At 35.8% G+C, this 21,582-nt stretch overlaps 1 protein-coding gene across 2 annotated transcripts in view; it reads left to right on the forward strand.

The window, feature by feature from the left end:
- The window catches only part of LOC120635655 (cytoplasmic FMR1-interacting protein), a 93,045-nt gene that overhangs the window by 24,913 nt on the left and 46,550 nt on the right, over positions 1 to 21,582 (forward strand). For both annotated transcript variants that reach the window (XM_039906712.1, XM_039906713.1), the window contains exons 12-14: positions 5,485 to 5,615; positions 7,357 to 7,527; positions 8,017 to 8,099. In XM_039906712.1, coding sequence (XP_039762646.1) covers positions 5,485 to 5,615; positions 7,357 to 7,527; positions 8,017 to 8,099 — 385 coding nt within the window. The remainder of the gene's footprint in view (positions 1 to 5,484; positions 5,616 to 7,356; positions 7,528 to 8,016; positions 8,100 to 21,582) is intronic.

The following is a 21,582-nucleotide window of genomic DNA, read 5'->3' on the forward strand; positions in this document are numbered from 1 at the left end:
AGCACTCCCCACGTTGTTCCTTCGTCCTCCAGGCCACCTTCAACATCAAGAGCATGAGACACCTCATGCGCAGGTAGCACTCCCCACGTTGTTCCTTCGTCCTCCAGGCCACCTTCAACATCAAGAGCATGAGACACCTCATGCGCAGGTAGCACTCCCCACGTTGTTCCTTCGTCCTCCAGGCCACCTTCAACATCAAGAGCATGATACACCTCATGCGCAGGTAGCACTCCCCACGTTGTTCCTTCGTCTTCGAGGCCACCTTCAACATCAAGAGCATGAGACACCTCATGCGCAGGTAGCACTCCCCACGTTGTTCCTTCGTCCTCCAGGCCACCTTCAACATCAAGAGCATGAGACACCTCATGCGCAGGTAGCACTCCCCACGTTGTTCCTTCGTCCTCCAGGCCACCTTCAACATCAAGAGCATGAGACACCTCATGCGCAGGTAGCACTCCCCACGTTGTTCCTTCGTCCTCCAGGCCACCTTCAACATCAAGAGCATGAGACACCTCATGCGCAGGTAGCACTCCCCACGTTGTTCCTTCGTCCTCCAGGCCACCTTCAACATCAAGAGCATGAGACACATCATGCGCAGGTAGCACTCCCTACGTTGTTCCTTCGTCCTCCAGGCCACCTTCAACATCAAGAGCATGAGACACCTCATGCGCAGGTAGCACTCCCCACGTTGTTCCTTCGTCCTCCAGGCCACCTTCAACATCAAGAGCATGATACACCTCATGCGCAGGTAGCACTCCCCACGTTGTTCCTTCGTCCTCCAGGCCACCTTCAACATCAAGAGCATGAGACACCTCATGCGCAGGTAGCACTCCCCACGTTGTTCCTTCGTCCTCCAGGCCACCTTCAACATCAAGAGCATGAGACACCTCATGCGCAGGTAGCACTCCCCACGTTGTTCCTTCGTCCTCCAGGCCACCTTCAACATCAAGAGCATGAGACACCTCATGCGCAGGTAGCACTCCCCACGTTGTTCCTTCGTCCTCCAGGCCACCTTCAACGTCAAGAGCATGAGACACCTCATGCGCAGGTAGCACTCCCCACGTTGTTCCTTCGTCCTCCAGGCCACCTTCAACATCAAGAGCATGAGACACCTCATGCGCAGGTAGCACTCCCCACGTTGTTCCTTCGTCCTCCAGGCCACCTTCAACATCAAGAGCATGAGACACCTCATGCGCAGGTAGCACTCCCCACGTTGTTCCGTCGTCCTCCAGGCCACCTTCAAGATCAAGAGCATGAGACACCTCATGCGCATGTAGCACTCCCCACGTTGTTCCTTCGTCCTCCAGGTCACCTTCAACATCAAGAGCATGAGACACCTCATGCGCAGGTAGCACTCCCCACGTTGTTCCTTCGTCCTCCAGGCCACCTTCAACATCAAGAGCATGAGACACCTCATGCGCAGGTAGCACTCCCCACGTTGTTCCTTCGTCCTCCAGGCCAACTTCAACATCAAGAGCATGAGACACCTCATGCGCAGGTAGCACTCCCCACGTTGTTCCTTCGTCCTCCAGGCCACCTTCAACATCAAGAGCATGAGACACCTCATGCGCAGGTAGCACTCCCCACGTTGTTCCTTCGTCCTCCAGGCCACCTTCAACATCAAGAGCATGAGACACCTCATGCGCAGGTAGCACTCCCCACGTTGTTCCTTCGTCCTCCAGGCCACCTTCAACATCAAGAGCATGAGACACCTCATGCGCAGGTAGCACTCCCCACGTTGTTCCTTCGTCCTCCAGGCCACCTTCAACATCAAGAGCATGAGACACCTCATGCGCAGGTAGCACTCCCCACGTTGTTCCTTCGTCCTCGAGGCCACCTTCAACATCAAGAGCATGAGACACGTCATGCGCAGGTAGCACTCCCCACGTTGTTCTTTCGTCCTCCAGGCCACCTTCAACATCAAGAGCATGAGACACCTCATGCGCAGGTAGCACTCCCCACGTTGTTCCTTCGTCCTCCAGGCCACCTTCAACATCAAGAGCATGAGACACCTCATGCGCAGGTAGCACTCCCCACGTTGTTCCTTCGTCCTCCAGGCCACCTTCAACATCAAGAGCATGAGACACCTCATGCGCAGGTAGCACTCCCCACGTTGTTCCTTCGTCCTCCAGGCCACCTTCAACATCAAGAGCATGAGACACGTCATGCGCAGGTAGCACTCCCTACGTTGTTCCTTCGTCCTCCAGGCCACCTTTAACATCAAGAGCATGAGACACCTCATGCGCAGGTAGCACTCCCCACGTTGTTCCTTCGTCCTCCAGGCCACCTTCAACATCAAGAGCATGAGACACCTCATGCGCAGGTAGCACTCCCCACGTTGTTCCTTCGTCCTCCAGGCCACCTTCAACATCAAGAGCATGAGACACCTCATGCGCAGGTAGCACTCCCCACGTTGTTCCTTCGTCCTCCAGGCCACCTTCAACATCAAGAGCATGAGACACCTCATGCGCAGGTAGCACTCCCCACGTTGTTCCTTCGTCCTCCAGGCCACCTTCAACATCAAGAGCATGAGACACCTCATGCGCAGGTAGCACTCCCCACGTTGTTCCTTCGTCCTCCAGGCCACCTTCAACATCAAGAGCATGAGACACCTCATGCGCAGGTAGCACTCCCCACGTTGTTCCTTCGTCCTCCAGGCCACCTTCAACATCAAGAGCATGAGACACCTCATGCGCAGGTAGCACTCCCCACGTTGTTCCTTCGTCCTCGAGGCCACCTTCAACATCAAGAGCATGAGACACCTCATGCGCAGGTAGCACTCCCCACGTTGTTCCTTCGTCCTCGAGGCCACCTTCAACATCAAGAGCATGAGACACGTCATGCGCAGGTAGCACTCCCCACGTTGTTCTTTCGTCCTCCAGGCCACCTTCAACATCAAGAGCATGAGACACCTCATGCGCAGGTAGCACTCCCCACGTTGTTCCTTCGTCCTCCAGGCCACCTTCAACATCAAGAGCATGAGACACCTCATGCGCAGGTAGCACTCCCCACGTTGTTCCTTCGTCCTCCAGGCCACCTTCAACATCAAGAGCATGAGACACCTCATGCGCAGGTAGCACTCCCCACGTTGTTCCTTCGTCCTCCAGGCCACCTTCAACATCAAGAGCATGAGACACCTCATGCGCAGGTAGCACTCCCCACGTTGTTCCTTCGTCCTCCAGGCCACCTTCAACATCAAGAGCATGAGACACCTCATGCGCAGGTAGCACTCCCCACGTTGTTCCTTCGTCCTCCAGGCCACCTTCAACGTCAAGAGCATGAGACACCTCATGCGCAGGTAGCACTCCCCACGTTGTTCCTTCGTCCTCCAGGCCACCTTCAACATCAAGAGCATGAGACACCTCATGCGCAGGTAGCACTCCCCACGTTGTTCCTTCGTCCTCCAGGCCACCTTCAACATCAAGAGCATGAGACACCTCATGCGCAGGTAGCACTCCCCACGTTGTTCCTTCGTCCTCCAGGCCACCTTCAACATCAAGAGCATGAGACACCTCATGCGCAGGTAGCACTCCCCACGTTGTTCCTTCGTCCTCCAGGCCACCTTCAACATCAAGAGCATGAGACACCTCATGCGCAGGTAGCACTCCCCACGTTGTTCCTTCGTCCTCCAGGCCACCTTCAACATCAAGAGCATGAGACACCTCATGCGCAGGTAGCACTCCCCACGTTGTTCCTTCGTCCTCCAGGCCACCTTCAACATCAAGAGCATGAGACACCTCATGCGCAGGTAGCACTCCCCACGTTGTTCCTTCGTCCTCCAGGCCACCTTCAACATCAAGAGCATGAGACACCTCATGCGCAGGTAGCACTCCCCACGTTGTTCCTTCGTCCTCCAGGCCACCTTCAACATCAAGAGCATGAGACACCTCATGCGCAGGTAGCACTTCCCACGTTGTTCCGTCGTCCTCCAGGCCACCTTCAAGATCAAGAGCATGAGACACCTCATGCGCATGTAGCACTCCCCACGTTGTTCCTTCGTCCTCCAGGTCACCTTCAACATCAAGAGCATGAGACACCTCATGCGCAGGTAGCACTCCCCACGTTGTTCCTTCGTCCTCCAGGCCACCTTCAACATCAAGAGCATGAGACACCTCATGCGCAGGTAGCACTCCCCACGTTGTTCCTTCGTCCTCCAGGCCAACTTCAACATCAAGAGCATGAGACACCTCATGCGCAGGTAGCACTCCCCACGTTGTTCCTTCGTCCTCCAGGCCACCTTCAACATCAAGAGCATGAGACACCTCATGCGCAGGTAGCACTCCCCACGTTGTTCCTTCGTCCTCCAGGCCACCTTCAACATCAAGAGCATGAGACACCTCTTGCGCAGGTAGCACTCCCCACGTTGTTCCTTCGTCCTCCAGGCCACCTTCAACATCAAGAGCATGAGACACCTCATGCGCAGGTAGCACTCCCCACGTTGTTCCTTCGTCCTCCAGGCCACCTTCAACATCAAGAGCATGAGACACCTCATGCGCAGGTAGCACTCCCCACGTTGTTCCTTCGTCCTCCAGGCCACCTTCAACATCAAGAGCATGAGACACCTCATGCGCAGGTAGCACTCCCCACGTTGTTTCTTCGTCCTCCAGGTCACTCGCTACATAAATGGCATAGAGGAGTCTCATTTTTGTTGTATTAACGCGGGATTTTTGAGGATGGCAATCAGAAGCAAGACGGATTTGATGCGCAGGTAGCACTCCTAACTATTTTCATTCCTACTCCAGACCACTAAGGGAATATAACGGAGAGCGCGCAGCAAAGTCCTCTGTGCTACTACTAGCATCTACTGCGACCACCAACCCGTCTGCCCAGCGTGCTGATTATGGGCTAACCCTCACGTTGGGAGAGGCCTTTAGTCCAGCAGTGGACTGTTATACGCTGTACGGGAGCTATGGTGATACGCTCGACCGTAACAATAGAAAGATCTTCCCCCGAGCGGGTGATCGTGCTCGGGGACCGAGCTCCGAACATTCATTTTTGGAAGTTGAGTTCACGAAGAATGCCTATATATATATATATATATAGGCATTCTTCGTGAACACTTCGCTAGCGCGATGCAGGATTTTTGTAGCGCCATCTAGTTCTGAATGTGGATGATGATGATGGATTCATGAAAAAAAGTATGCAACGTGTAACCTAATTACCAAATACTGTTGAAGGCTGCGTAAGTAAATTTCATAAGGAATCACCCTGTACAAATATTAAATCAAAACATTCCGTTTGTGACAACCCTATTCAAGTTAAAAGACCGACACGCGCATAGTACCTAATAAAATGACAGGAGCCACTTTGTTTTAATTCAGGATGTGATGTTAGGGCTGTATCTGATGTCTTTCAGTAAAAACTATGGCGGTGGTTAACTCAAAATCTATTAGCGTTTCGGTTTCACAGATAAGTCTCAGAAAAAGCTAAAGCTTGTTAAATGATATTTCGGTTTTCATTCACACGTTGTATATAAATTGTCAGTATCATAGTGTCCGTGCGAGAGACCTGCGGCGACTGGGCGCGCGGATGCGAACCTCAGCAGGACCCGGCGCTGCGAGGCAAGAAGGATGCTGAAGCTAGTTTCACGATTAAAGTGCCCAGAAGAAATGTTGGTGAGTTTACATTTTAACGAAGTTTACCGAAGTTATACCGAAGTTTAACGAAGTCTCAGTGGTAGTCAAGTTATGCAAAACCTCACGTGCCTGTATCTGCAATCACACCGGAAACCAAACCAGAATCGCCCTTCAGACCCGAACACAAACAGCACAGCGGTAGAGCTTACCGGAGCTCAGTCACAAATCTCCACTGCCTACTATCGTAACCATCTCCATACGAATCCGTTATAAAATTGACCCATTTTTTTCCGTACCCAAAGGGTACAACGGGGCCCTATTGTCAAGGCCGCTGTCCCACCGTTTGTCACCGGGCTGTATCTCATGAACCGTTATGGGTAGACAGTTGAAATATTTTATTAAAATTAAGCTTAATTTGCTATACTCCGCGAACAGCAGGAGAATCTGTATGGTGTTATTTATAAATACTTCAATCCGTATACTCCACACCAAACAGATCCTCGGCAATGTACCCTCTACGCACGTTTCGCTCCGAAACCGGAGCATTCTCACGGAAATGTTGACTTTACAATGAATAATTGTTATTATAAAGTCTCCTGAGGATGCTCCGGTTTCGGAGCTATGAATAATTTTTATTGTAAAGTCAACATCTCCTGAGGACGCTCCGGTTTCGGAGCGAAACGTGCGTAGAGGGTACATTGCCGAAGATCTGTTTGGTGTGGACTATACGGATTGAAGTAATTATAATAATTACACCATACAGATTCTCCTGCTGTTCGCGGAGTATAGCAAATTAAGCTTAATTTTCATAATATATAATGGATTTCCGCAAAGTAACGCCTGCTTCTATCCAATATTCCAGTTGAAATATCCACAGATGATATCGTCATATTAACCCGTTACCGGCCCACTACAGAGCACGGGTCACATCCCACAATAAGAAGGGGCTAAGGTAGTAGTCCACCACGCAGGCCCAGGGCGAATTGGTGGACTTCACACTCCTTTGAGAACATTATGTAGAACTCCCAGGCATGCAGGTTTCCTCGCGATGTTTTCCTTCACCGTTGAAGCAAGTGATATTTTTAATTACTTAAAACGCACATAGCTTAGAAAATTTGGAGCTGGGATACGAACTCGGCCCCCCGAAAGTGAATTCGAGCCACTAGCACTAGCTAGCACAACTGAGTCAGAGTCAAAGTTAAAAAAATATCTTTATTCAAGTAGTCCCATAGGTGGCACTCTTAATGCGTACATTACATGAGAATTACACGGTAGTGGGATGATGGCGATAACCACATTCGTAAGCTACGAGGGTTCCAAACGCGTCCTGGTCTAAGAAGGAGCCCACAAAAAACTTAGCCCGTTGTTTTTTTTTGTTATCACCATCTCACATTGTCATTTAAAATGATTAGAAGAGCAACCTGGTTAGAGCAATAATTCACACCCAAGCTTTTTTATCGATTACGTAGTCCTTTATACTATAATAGGACTTTTCTATAAGCTTACGTTTAAAACAAACTTTGAACTTTTTAAGAAACATCTCCAAGATGGTACCGGTTTTCCTTTTTATGTGGAATAATGAATTTCTTAAAATTAGATCAAAGTGTACATACTAGGACATTATTATGGGATTTGTCGATATTTCGACCCGACTGCATGCATGATCCCATAATAAAATCGCGACATGTACCCGTTGATAAATTTTTAGAAAATGTTGATTGTTCACGAAAATCTTAGTTTAAAATCTTTTGAAATAATAATAATGAATAATTCTCTCCAGGGCCTTCGTCAACACAACTCTACATGGTGCGGACTCAGCTGGAAGCTCTGATCTCCGACAAATCGGGTGGAAGGAGAACTCTCCGCAAAGATTTAGAGGCGGCAGCTCTGCAGCAGATAGAGTCATTCCATCGGCAGAGCTTCTTCTGGGCCTATCTGTTGAACTTAGCGGGTGAGTCAAGGTTTTCTGTTAAAACTAAACATTCGATATAAACAACGTGTTTTCAACAACAAAACACATTGAATAAATCTTGGTTACTATACGATTGATTAATTTATTAACGAGAAGGCTGCTTTAAAGCAGGCTCCGCTCTCATCCCTCACAAGATACAAATATTATAACAGAAAAAAAGTATAGATTAAAATCATTGATTTAAAAAAAAAAGTTGATTTTATTTCCGATTTCAATCACATCAACCCTGCTATTTCTTTTAGGGGGCGTTCATAAAATACGTTTGATGTTTCAGGGGGGGGAGGGGGTCGATTCAAATCTCATCTAATCTTACGTGAGATTTCGTGAGATTGGGGGAAGGGGTTTTGAATAAAATCTCACGACATTCTACCAGGGGGGTGGGGGGGCGGTTGGGCAGAAAATTTAAAAAAAAAACCTCAAGTAATTTATGGACGCCCCCTTATCCATAGTTATGTAATTTGTCGACAGATTCGCTGGCGAAATGCTGCGACCTGTCCCAACTGTGGTACAGAGAGTTCTATTTAGAAATGACGATGGGCAGGAAAGTCAATGTAAGTTGGTGTCATGGTTTTTTTTTTTTAAATCTGAAGGCCAAAAGGCAAAAGTCCAGGAGTTGACTGATATAGGCTTCCGATCAACCAGAAGGTATCTTTGCGTCGGCTGAGTCTCAACACAAGACTCGTGTTGTATCGCAAATGCACTCACACAATTCGCTGTGAATCAAATACAATTTATTCAGTGTTTCTTAAAAAGTATTCATTTATTTAATGAGAATTATTAGAACATATGTAAACATGTAACAAGAGAAAGAGGCGTTCGGGAAATTTCGTGACATCTTCTCGTCCAAAATCCCTCAGTGCCTGAAGACTAAAGTCTTACTACTAGCGACCATGTCTCAGTACTTACGGAACTGAGACATAGTCGCGCTAACTCTGGACCTCGTAAGAAGGCTCAGAGTCACTCAGCGGGCGATGGAGAGAGCCATCAAGTCCCAGAGTAAGCGTAGCTTGCGTTATGAGTATTAAGATAACTGATGAATAATTTTTATGAATAACATACATAAATACTTATTCATTCATGTTCATCACACAAATATTGTCCTGTATATTAGTGAGTGTGTAAACCCACGGCCTTGGACTCAAAAAGCAGCGTCGCCCACTGCGCCAATCGGCCGTCAATAAAATAAATGAATTTAGATTCTTTTTTTTATTTTAATCATCTCTCCTATGTTCAGAAGGAGGATGTATTGATACTTTTTTTTTTTAAATTGATAATCATGGAGAGATAGAGCTTAAAAGCCGATAAGTATACTCACAACAGATTTGATGGCAGGCGGTTCTTTCTTCTCGCTGGGCTGAACACGAGTCAAGGTTATACCGGGCGGGAGCCTCAAATCTGCAACCTAGAAAGAAAAAATCATCATTTAAACAGTATTACTATGGGACTCATAAGAAGGCTTAGAGTCACTGAGCGAGCAATGGAAAGTACTATGTTAGGAGTATCTCTACGTGATCAAATCAGAAATGAGTAGATCCGTAGAAGAACTAGAGTTACCGACATAGCTCAAACGAGTCGCGAAGCTGAAGTGGCAATGAGCGGGGCACATAGCTCGGAGAACCGATGGACGTTGGGGTCTTAAGGTGCTGGAATGGCGACCTCAATTCAAAAATTCAAATTCTAAATTCTAAATTCATTTATTTCAAGTAGGACTAATATAAGAACTTTTGAAACGTCAAGTCTGTCTGTTTGTAAGTACATTATATACTTAAATATATTATATACTTAAGTACATTATTTACTTGAGTACATTATATACTTAAAAATATTATATACTTAAGTACATTATTTACTTGAGTACATTATATACTTAAATATATTATATACTTAAGTAAATTATTTATTTTAGTACAATATATACTTAAGTACATTATTTACTTAAGGACATCATATACTTAAGAACATTATATACTTTAGTACATTTTTTACTTAACTTCATTATTTACTTAAATACATTCTTTACTTAACTACATTATATACATAAGTACATAATATACTTAAATATATTATATACTTTAGTAAATTATTTACTTAAGGACATTATTTACTTCAGTACATTGTATACTTAAGTACATTATTTACTTAAGTACATTATATACTTAAAAAGATTATATACTTAAATATATTATATACTTAAATATATTATATATTTAAATACATTATATACTTAAGTACATTATTTACTTAAGTACATTATTTTCATTATATACTTAAATATATTATATACTCAAGTACATTATTTACTTGAGTACATTAAATACTTAAATATATTATATACTTAAGTACATTATATACTTAAATTTATTATATACTTAAATACATTATATACTTGAGTACATTATATACTTAAGTACATTATATACTTGAGTACATTATATACTCAATTAATACATTCAATGCCTCAGTATATTATATACTTAAATATATTATATACTCAAGTACATTATTTACTTCAGTACATCATATACTTAAGTACATTATATACTTGAAAAAAATTATATACTGAAGGACATTATATAATTAAATATTTTAAATACTTAAGTACATTATATACTTAAATATATTATTTACTCAAGTACATTATTTACTTCAGTACATTATATACTTAAGTACATTATTTACTTAAGTACATTATATACTTAAGTACATTATATACTTAAGTACATTATTTACTTAAGTACATGATTTACTAAAGTTCATTATTTACTTAAATACATTATTTACTTATTTACATTATATACTTGAGTAGATTATATACTTTAAGTACATTATTTACTTACATTATATACTTAAATACATTATATACTTGAGTACATTATTTACTTAAACAAATTATATACTTAAGTACATTATTTACTTAAGTACATTATATACTTCAGTACATTATATACTTCAGAACATTATTTACTTAAATACATTATGTACTTAAGTACATTATATACTTAAGTACATTATTTACTACGGTACATTATTTACTTAAATACATTATATACTTAAGGAAATTATTTACTTAAACACATTATATACTTAAGTACATTATATACTTAAATACATTATATACTTAAAAAGATTATATACTTAAATATATTATATACTTAAATATATTATATACTTAAATACATTATATACTAAAGTACATTATATACTTAAGTACATTATTTACTAAAGTACATTATTTACTTAAATACATTATATACTTAAGGACATTATTTACTTAAACACATTATATACTTAAGTACATTATATACTTAAATACATTATATACTTGAGTACATTATATACTTAAATACATTCAATGCCTCAGTATATTATATACTTAAATATATTATATACTCAAGTACATTATTTACTTCAGTACATCATATCCTTAAATATATTATATACTTAAGTACATTATTTACTTGAGTACATTATATACTTAAATATATTATATACTTAAAAATATTATATACTTAAGTACATTATTTACGTGAGTACATTATATACTTAAATATATTATATACTTAAGTACATTATTTATTTTAGTACAATATATACTTAAGTACATTTTTTACTTAACTTTATTATTTACTTAAATACATTCTTTACTAAACTACATTATATACTTAAGTACATAATATACTTAAATATATTATATACTTTAGTAAATTATTTACTTAAGGACATTATTTACTTAAGTACATTGTATACTTAAGTACATTATATACTTAAATACATTATATACTTGAGTGCATTATACCGGATGTTTGGTGCATCGTGTGCCAAATCGAATCTGATGATTGGAGGGGTCTTTGGCTATCTCTTCAGCCCTCGTAAAAAAATCTTGCTCAAACGGTTTTTTTTATACTGATTTTAAATTGTTTTTTTAAAAATTGTAAAAATTCTACATTTAAATTTTAATAAAAAATAAAGTTGTTAAGTATTAATTAATTTTCTTTTTAATCTTTAATTTGTAACGTTTTACGCTTCTTTTGAAACTAGAATTACACGCCAGCAACATCTAGTTTTTGTTTTACAGCCCCGCAAAGTTTTTTTTACGTAAAAAAATAAGCTTGAACGTCAACTTTCGGTTTTAATAAAAAAAAAACTAAAAGTGATCATGTTCTTCCAATTTTTTTAAAACATCTCTGGACTGTCCCCTTTCTAATGGTGTGCAATATGCCATGAAAAGTAATTAGTAACATCACTAATTTTCAAATTTTCTAAACTTAGTCACAATTTTCTAATATTCAACAGATGAAAGAAAAACAAGTTTTTGCGTAAATAAAACTCACAAGCAGGTAAAATTTTTAAATTTCGTAGGTTTTACTTGAAATAAAAATAATACATTGCATTTGAAACATTTATTTCATAATTTTTACAAATTCTGCTCAAATTGTTCACCCCTGTTTCGAATGCAGGCCCGACATCTTTGACGTATTGTTACAGTTGTAGTCCGAAGCCGTATTTCGTTCTTAATTGTACCGAAGGCCGCTTCTATGCGTTGTATTAGTACCTCCCTCGTTGGGACTTCTGTGGCGTATACTAGCTCTTTGGCACGTCCCCAGACATAAAAATCTAACGGAGTTAAGTCTGGGGAACGTGGAGGCCATGCAATAGGCCCATCGCGCCCAATCCACGAATTGGGGAACACATTATCGAGGTATTCCCTCACAGTTAAACGCCAATGCGCGGGACAGCCGTCATTTTGAAATACTATGGGCACATCTTCATTAAACACGGGCACCTCGGCCAATAATTCCGGCAGATCATTTTGCAGGAACTCTAAATAATTATCGCCATTTAAGTTATCAGGCAGGTAGTGCGGTCCAATTACCTGATTCCCAATCACTCCTGCCCAAACGTTCACACTAAACCGTCTTTGAAAAGATTGCTGTCTTTTGGCATGTGGGTTTTGCCGTTTCGGTGCCCAATGGTGTAAATTGTGCAAGTTAAGAATCCCTTCTCTGGTAAATTTGGATTCGTCAGTCCACAGTATTCTTTTTAAAAAATCAGGATTATCCACATCTGTGTGTAACAAAAACCGACAAAAGTGCATTCGTCTGTCAAAGTCGCCACCCTCAAGACCTGCAACAACCAAAAATCTTTTTAATTCCCCTTGAGCAGTAATTAATTGCACTAGAAGATTATGGATACCTGCTAAACAAAGGCAACGTCAAACAAAGGTTTTAAATTACGTACCTTGAACCGGAGTCTCGTGGAATGGATATTTTTCGTTTTGTCGAAGGACTTTCCACACTTTCCATATTGAAATATCAAGTTGTGCCGCCACATATCTAATGCTTCTTGTGTCGTCTTCCTCAAAAAGTGCCAGTATTCTCTCGTCCACTTCAACATTATGTCGCACAACATGTCCCCTTGGTTCATGAAAATTGACACTCCCAGTCTCGCGTAAACGTCGGTATGTGTCTTGGAAGACTCTGCGGCCAGGTAATCGTCGACCAGGAAAGCGTTCCTGGTAAAGTCGTTGCGCTGCACGAGCGACACCACGGGCTGCACCATAAACCATTATGATGTCCGCATATTCCTCGTTAGAGTATGTCGTCATTGCAACAACAAAAAAGTCAACAAAGTTTAACAATAACACCAAAAGTAAATAAAACGTAACAAAAAACAACAAAACTTAACGAAAACTAAATAAAAGAATCGTGGAGTACAGTAAGCTAGCACACACGTTAGGCAGCAGAGGCAGTGATGTCTCGACTAAAAAATAAGATGGCCGCCGTGTCGACGCGACGCGGGGCCCGTTCGCGATTGGTTCAAACAGGTTTGCACTATGCAAGAAAGGAATAGAAGATAGATTTCGCTTCACTAGAGTGAAAAAACTATTTTTGCCTGTTTAAACGAACAACGGGCGTATAACTTTATGAAAGAGACAGAAAATGTCATCTGCCTTGTGAATTGTGAGTGTTATTTACGCAAACCCTTGTTTTTCTTTCACCTGTTGAATATTAGAAAATTGCGACCAAGTTTAGAAAATTTGAAAATTAGTGATGTTACTAATTACTTTTCATGGCATATTGCACACCATTAGAAAGGGGACAGTCCAGAGATGTTTTAAAAAAATTGGAAGAACATGATCACTTTTAGTTTTTTTTTTATTAAAACCGAAAGTTGACGTTCAAGCTTATTTTTTTACGTAAAAAAAACTTTGCGGGGCTGTAAAACAAAAACTAGATGTTGCTGGCGTGTAATTCTAGTTTCAAAAGAAGCGTAAAACGTTACAAATTAAAGATTAAAAAGAAAATTAATTAATACTTAACAACTTTATTTTTTATTAAAATTTAAATGTAGAATTTTTACAATTTTTAAAAAAACAATTTAAAATCAGTATAAAAAAAACCGTTTGAGCAAGATTTTTTTACGAGGGCTGAAGAGATAGCCAAAGACCCCTCCAATCATCAGATTCGATTTGGCACACGATGCACCAAACATCCTGTATACTTTAGTACATTTTTTACTTAACTTCATTATTTGCTTAAATACATTATTTACTTAAGTACATTATATACTTAAGTACATTATTTACTTAAGTACATTTTTTACTTCAGTACATTATATACTTAAGTACATTGTATACTTAAGTACATTATATACTTAAGTACATTATATACTTATTTACATTATATACTTAAGTACATTTTTACTTAAGTACATTTTATACTTAAGAACATTATTTACTAACTTATATTATGTACTTAAGTACATTATATACTTACTTACATTATATACTTAAGTACATTATATACTTTAGTACATTATATACTTAAGAACATTATTTACTTAAGTACATTATATACTTAAGTACATTATTTACTTAAGTACATTATATACTTATTTACATTATATATTTTAGTACATTATATACTTAAGTACATTATATACTTATTTACATTATATACTTAAGGACATTATATACTTAAGGACATTATTTACTTATATTTATTTTATACTTAAATACATTATATGCTAAAGTACATTATATACTTAAGGACAATATTAATATAATGTAAATAAGTATATAAATACATTATATACTTAAGTACATTATTTACTTAAGTACATTATATACTTAGGTACATTATATACTTAAGTACATTATTTACTAACTTATATTATGTACTTAAGTACATTATATACTTACTTACATTATATACTTAAGTACATTATATACTTTAGTACATTATATACTTAAGAACATTATTTACTTAAGTACATTATATACTTAAGTACATTATTTACTTAAGTACAATACATACTTATTTACATTATATACTTAAGTACATTATATACTTAAGTACATTATATACTTATTTACATTATATACTTAAGTACATTGTATACTTTAGTACATTATATACTTAAGTACATTATATACTTAAGTACATTATTTACTTAAGTACATTGTATACTTAAGTACATTATATACTTAAGTACATTATATACTTATTTACATTATATACTTAAGTACATTATTTACTTAAGTACATTATATACTTATTTAAATTATATACTTAGGTACATTATATACTTAAGTACATTATTTACTAACTTATATTATGTACTTAAGTACATTATATACTTACTTACATTATATACTGGTGGTACATTATATACTTTAGTACATTATATACTTAAGAACATTATTTACTTAAGTACAATATATACTTATTTACATTATATACTTACTTACATTATATACTTAAGTACATTATATACTTTAGTACATTATATACTTTAGTACATTATATACTTTAGTACATTATATACTTAAGTACATTATTTACTTAATTTTATACTTAAATACATTATATACTAAAGTACATTATATACTTAAGGACAATATTAACATAATGTAAATAAGTTTATAAATACATTATATACTTAAGTACATTATTTACTTATTTACATTATATACTTAAGTACATTATATACTTAAGTACATTATTTACTTAAGTACATTATATACTTAAGTACATTATGTACTTAAACACATTATATACTTATTTACATTATATACTTAAGGACATTATTTACTTAAATTAATTTTATACTTAAATACATTATATACTAAAGTACATTATATACTTAAGGACAATATTAACATAATGTAAATAAGTATATAAATACATTATATACTTAAGTACATTATTTACTTATTTACATTATATACTTAAGTACATTATATACTTAAGTACATTATTTACTTAAGTACATTATATACTTAAGTATATTATATACTTAAGTACATTATATACTTAAGTACATTATATACTTAAGAACATTATTTACTTAAGTACATTATATACTTAAGTACATTATTTACTTAAGTACATTATATACTTATTTACATTATATACTTTAGTACATTATATACTTAAGTACATTATATACTTAAGTACATTATATACTTATTTACATTATATACTTAAGTACATTATTTACTTAAGTACATTATATACTTATTTAAATTATATACTTAGGTACATTATATACTTAAGTACATTATTTACTAACTTATATTATGTACTTAAGTACATTATTTACTTAAGTACATTATATACTTAAGTACATTATATACTTAAGAACATTATTTGTTTAAGTACATTATATACTTATTTACATTATATACTTTAGTACATTATATACTTTAGTACATTATATACTTAAGTACATTATATACTTATTTACATTATATACTTAAGTACATTATTTACTTAAGTACATTATATACTTATTTAAATTATATACTTAGGTACATTATATACTTAAGTACATTATTTACTAACTTATATTATGTACTTAAGTACATTATATACTTACTTACATTATATACTTAAGTACATTATATACTTTAGTACATTATATACTTGAGAACATTATTTGCTTAAATACATTATTTACTTAAGTACATTATATACTTAAGTACATTATTTACTTAAGTACATTATTTACTTCAGTACATTATTTACTTAAGTACATTATTTACTTAAGTACATTATATACTTAAATACATTATATACTAAAGTACATTTGTACTTAAATACATTATATACTTTAGTACATTATATACTTAAGAACATTATTTGCTTAAATACATTATTTACTTAAGTACATTATATACTTAAGTACATTATTTACTTAAGTACATTATATACTTAAGTACATTATTTACTTAAGTACATTATTTACTTCAGTACATTATATACTTAAGTACATTATTTACTTCAGTACATTATATACTTAAATTAATTATATACTTAAATACATTATGGACTTAAGTACATTTTATACTTAAATACATTAGATACTTAAATACATTAAGTATATAAATACATTATATACTTAAGTACATTATTTACTTAAACACATTATATACTTATTTACATTATATACTAAAGTACATTTGTACTTAAATACATTCAATGCTTCAGTATATTATATACTTAAATATATTATATACTCAAGTACATTATTTACTTCAGTACATTATATACTTAAAATTATTATATACTTAAATACATTATGGACTTAAGTACATTTTATACTTAAATACATTAGATACTTAAATACATTATATACTAAAGTACATTATATACTTAAAAAAATTATATACTTAAGTACATTATATACTTAAATTTATTTTATACTTAAATACATTATATACTAAAGTACATTATACACTTAAGGACATTATTAACATAATGTAAATAAGTATATAAATACATTATATACTTATTTACATAATATACTTAAGTACATTATTTACTTAAACACATTATATACTTAAGGACATTATTAACATAATGTAAATAAGTATATAAATACGTTATATACGTTATATACTTAAGTACATTATTTACTTAAACACATTATATACTTATTTACGTTATATACTTATTTACGTTATATACTTAAGTACATTATTTACTAAAGTACATTATTTACTTAAATACATTATATACTTAAGGACATTATTTACTTAAACACATTATATACTTAAGTACATTATTTACTTAAGTACATTATATACTTAAGTACATTATATACTTAAGTACATTAAATACTTATTTACATTATATACTTAAGTACATTATTTACTTAAGTACATTATATACTTATTTAAATTATATACTTAGGTACATTATATACTTAAGTACATTATTTACTAACTTATATTATGTACTTAAGTACATTACATACTTACTTACATTATATACTTAAGTACATTATATACTTTAGTACATTATATACTTAAGAACATTATTTACTTAAGTACATTATATACTTAAGTACATTATTTACTTAAGTACAATATATACTTATTTACATTATATACTTACTTACATTATATACTTATTTACGTTATATACTTAAGTACATTATATACTTAAGTACATTATATACTTATTTACATTATATACTTAAGTACATTATTTACTTACTCATATTATATACTTAAGTACATTATATACTTAAGAACATTATTTACTTAAGTACATTATATACTTATTTACATTATATACTTTAGTACATTATATACTTAAGTACATTATTTACTTATTTACATTATATACTTATTTACATTATATACTTAAGGACATTATTTACTTATTTACATTATATACTTAAGTACATTATATACTTAAGTACATTATTTACTTAAGTACATTATATACTTAAGTACATTATATACTTAAGAACATTATTTGCTTATTTACATTATATACTTATTTACATTATATACTTAAGGACATTATTTACTTATTTACATTATATACTTAAGTACATTATATTTTTAAGTACATTATTTACTTAAGTACATTATATACTTAAGTACATTATATACTTAAGTACATTATATACTTAAGAACATTATTTGTTTAAGTACATTATATACTTTAGTACATTATATACTTAAGTACATTATATACTTATTTACATTATATACTTAAGTACATTATTTACTTAAGTACATTATATACTTAAGTACATTATATACTTAAGTACATTATTTACTTAAGTACATTATTTACTTCAGTACATTATTTACTTAAGTACATTATTTACTTAAGTACATTATATACTTAAATACATTATATACTAAAGTACATTTGTACTTAAATACATTATATACTTTAGTACATTATATACTTAAGAACATTATTTGCTTAAATACATTATTTACTTAAGTACATTATATACTTAAATACATTATTTACTTAAGTACATTATATATTGAGTACATTATTTACCTAAGTACATTATATACTTAAGTACATTATTTACTTAAGTACATTATTTACTTCAGTACATTATATACTTAAGTACATTATTTACTTCAGTACATTATATACTTAAATTAATTATATACTTAAATACATTATGGACTTAAGTACATTTTATACTTAAATACATTAGATACTTAAATACATTAAGTATATAAATACATTATATACTTAAGTACATTATTTACTTAAACACATTATATACTTATTTACATTATATACTAAAGTACATTTGTACTTAAATACATTCAATGCTTCAGTATATTATATACTTAAATATATTATATACTCAAGTACATTATTTACTTCAGTACATTATATACTTAAATTTATTATATACTTAAATACATTATGGACTTAAGTACATTTTATACTTAAATACATTAGATACTTAAATACATTTTATACTAAAGTACATTATATACTTAAAAAAATTATATACTTAAGTACATTATATACTTAAATTTATTTTATACTTAAATACATTATATACTAAAGTACATTATACACTTAAGGACATTATTAACATAATGTAAATAAGTATATAAATACATTATATACTTATTTACATAATATACTTAAGTACATTATTTACTTAAACACATTATATACTTAAGGACATTATTAACATAATGTAAATAAGTATATAAATACGTTATATACTTATTTACATTATATACTTATGGCTACATCACTCCCCTCCAGAGACCGTCACTACGGGCGAAAGTAATCCGGGAAGCGAATTATGCGACCTGATCGTGACTTTTTGACGTCATCCTGAACTGGAGTGTTCCGTGCTAAAGGAACAGGGTCAGACGGAGAAGAGAGATTAGGATTACCGGGGGTAATTGGGGTAGTGGCAGGGTTGGGAGATGGGTCAGTCTGCATATAGGCCGGTTTGAGTCGATCGATGGATACAGTAACACTCTTACCCTTTACTAAAATTTTAAAAGTTTTGTCACCACGTTCTAGTACTTCGTAGGGGCCGGTGTAAGGAGGCTGCAAAGAACCACGCAATGCATCGTCCCTTAAAAATACGTGACTAGACAAAGTTAAGTCTTTATATATGAATATTTTGTGTTTATTATGACGAGAAGCAGGTGTGGGTTGTAGCTTTGATGTTAGTTGGCGCAATCGAGTGGTAAAGTCCGATATATCGGTGGAGTGAGGGACTGTTGCCTGGAAAAATTCTCCGGGTAAACGTAAGGGCTCACCGTAGACCAACTCGGCTGATGACGTTTGTAGGTCATCTTTAAATGCGCTTCTAATTCCTAACAGCACCAAAGGCAACGTATCCACCCAATTCACGTCGGCATGGCACATTATTGCCGCTTTTAACTGCCTGTGGAATCGTTCGACAAGGCCGTTACACGCAGGATGATATGCTGTTGTTCGGCGGTGTTTGAATCCAATTGCTTTGCCAAGGTATTGGAAAAGTGAAGATTCAAACTGTCGCCCTCTGTCGGTGATAATATCTGTTGGACATCCAAATCTGGATATCCACGATATTAGTGCTCTTCCGACAGTTTCCGCTGTCATATCCACCATAGGTATGACTTCAGGCCAACGTGTGAAACGATCCACAGCGGTAAAGCAGTAGCGGTAGCCTTGTGAAATAGGCATGGGGCCAATAATGTCGACGTGAATGAAGGCAAATCGGGCGCGGGGAAGATCGAACGTGCCCAATGGAGATGACACGTGACGATTAACCTTGGCGCGTTGACAGGCCAAGCATTGCTGAGACCAAGCTCGGCAGTCTTTGCGCACACCAGGCCAGACGAATCTCTCAGCAACCAGCTTGGCTGAGGCGTTAGCGCCTGGGTGGCTGAGACTATGAAAGCTGTCGAATATTTGTCTCCTCAAAAGTTTGGGGACAAAGGGCCTGGGTGAGGGAGTGCTGACGTCACAATAAAGTTCGGTACGAGAGCCATGGATTTTTAATTTTTCCAGACGGAGTGATGATTCCCCTTCAAGAATTTGGGTCAACTCTCGATCAGTAGCTTGCGACGAAGCCAGCACGTCTAAGTCGATTGGCATCTGCAGTTCTTCGATACGTGACAGTGGGTCGGCGACGACATTGTCCTTACCCGAAATGTGTCTTATATCGGTGGTGAACTGCGAGATGTAATCGAGATGACGATATTGTCGAGGCGAACAGTTAGCTTTCCTTTCGTTAAAAGCACAACTGAGCGGCTTATGGTCGGTGTATACTACGAAATGCCTTGCCTCCAGCATATGACGAAAATGTTTGATGCTTTCGTATATAGCTAGGAGTTCGCGGTCATAAGGTGAGTATTTTTGTTGGGAGGGACTCAACTTTCGTGAGAAAAATGCCAATGGTTGCCAGATTTGGTCTTTTAGTTGCTGCAGTACTGCACCCATTGCCAGGTCAGAAGCATCTGTTACCAGAGCGAGTTCAGCCTGACTATCTGGGTGTGCGAGTAATGCTGCATTAGCGAGACTCTTCTTGCACTGGTCAAACGCTAGCAGGGTATCACCAGTCAGGTTGACTGATTGAGATGCCTTAACATTGCCAGTCAATAAGGCGTTCAAGGGTGCTTGGATGGAGGCAGAGTGAGGTAAGAATCGCCTGTAAAAGTTAAGCATTCCAAGAAATCGCCTGAGCTCTTTGACTGTCTTGGGTGCAGGAAAGTCGTTAATAGCCTGCACCTTGGCTTCCAGAGGCTTG

Source organism: Pararge aegeria, chromosome 27 (genome assembly GCF_905163445.1).
Source record: "Pararge aegeria chromosome 27, ilParAegt1.1, whole genome shotgun sequence".
Taxonomy (NCBI): domain Eukaryota; kingdom Metazoa; phylum Arthropoda; class Insecta; order Lepidoptera; family Nymphalidae; genus Pararge; species Pararge aegeria.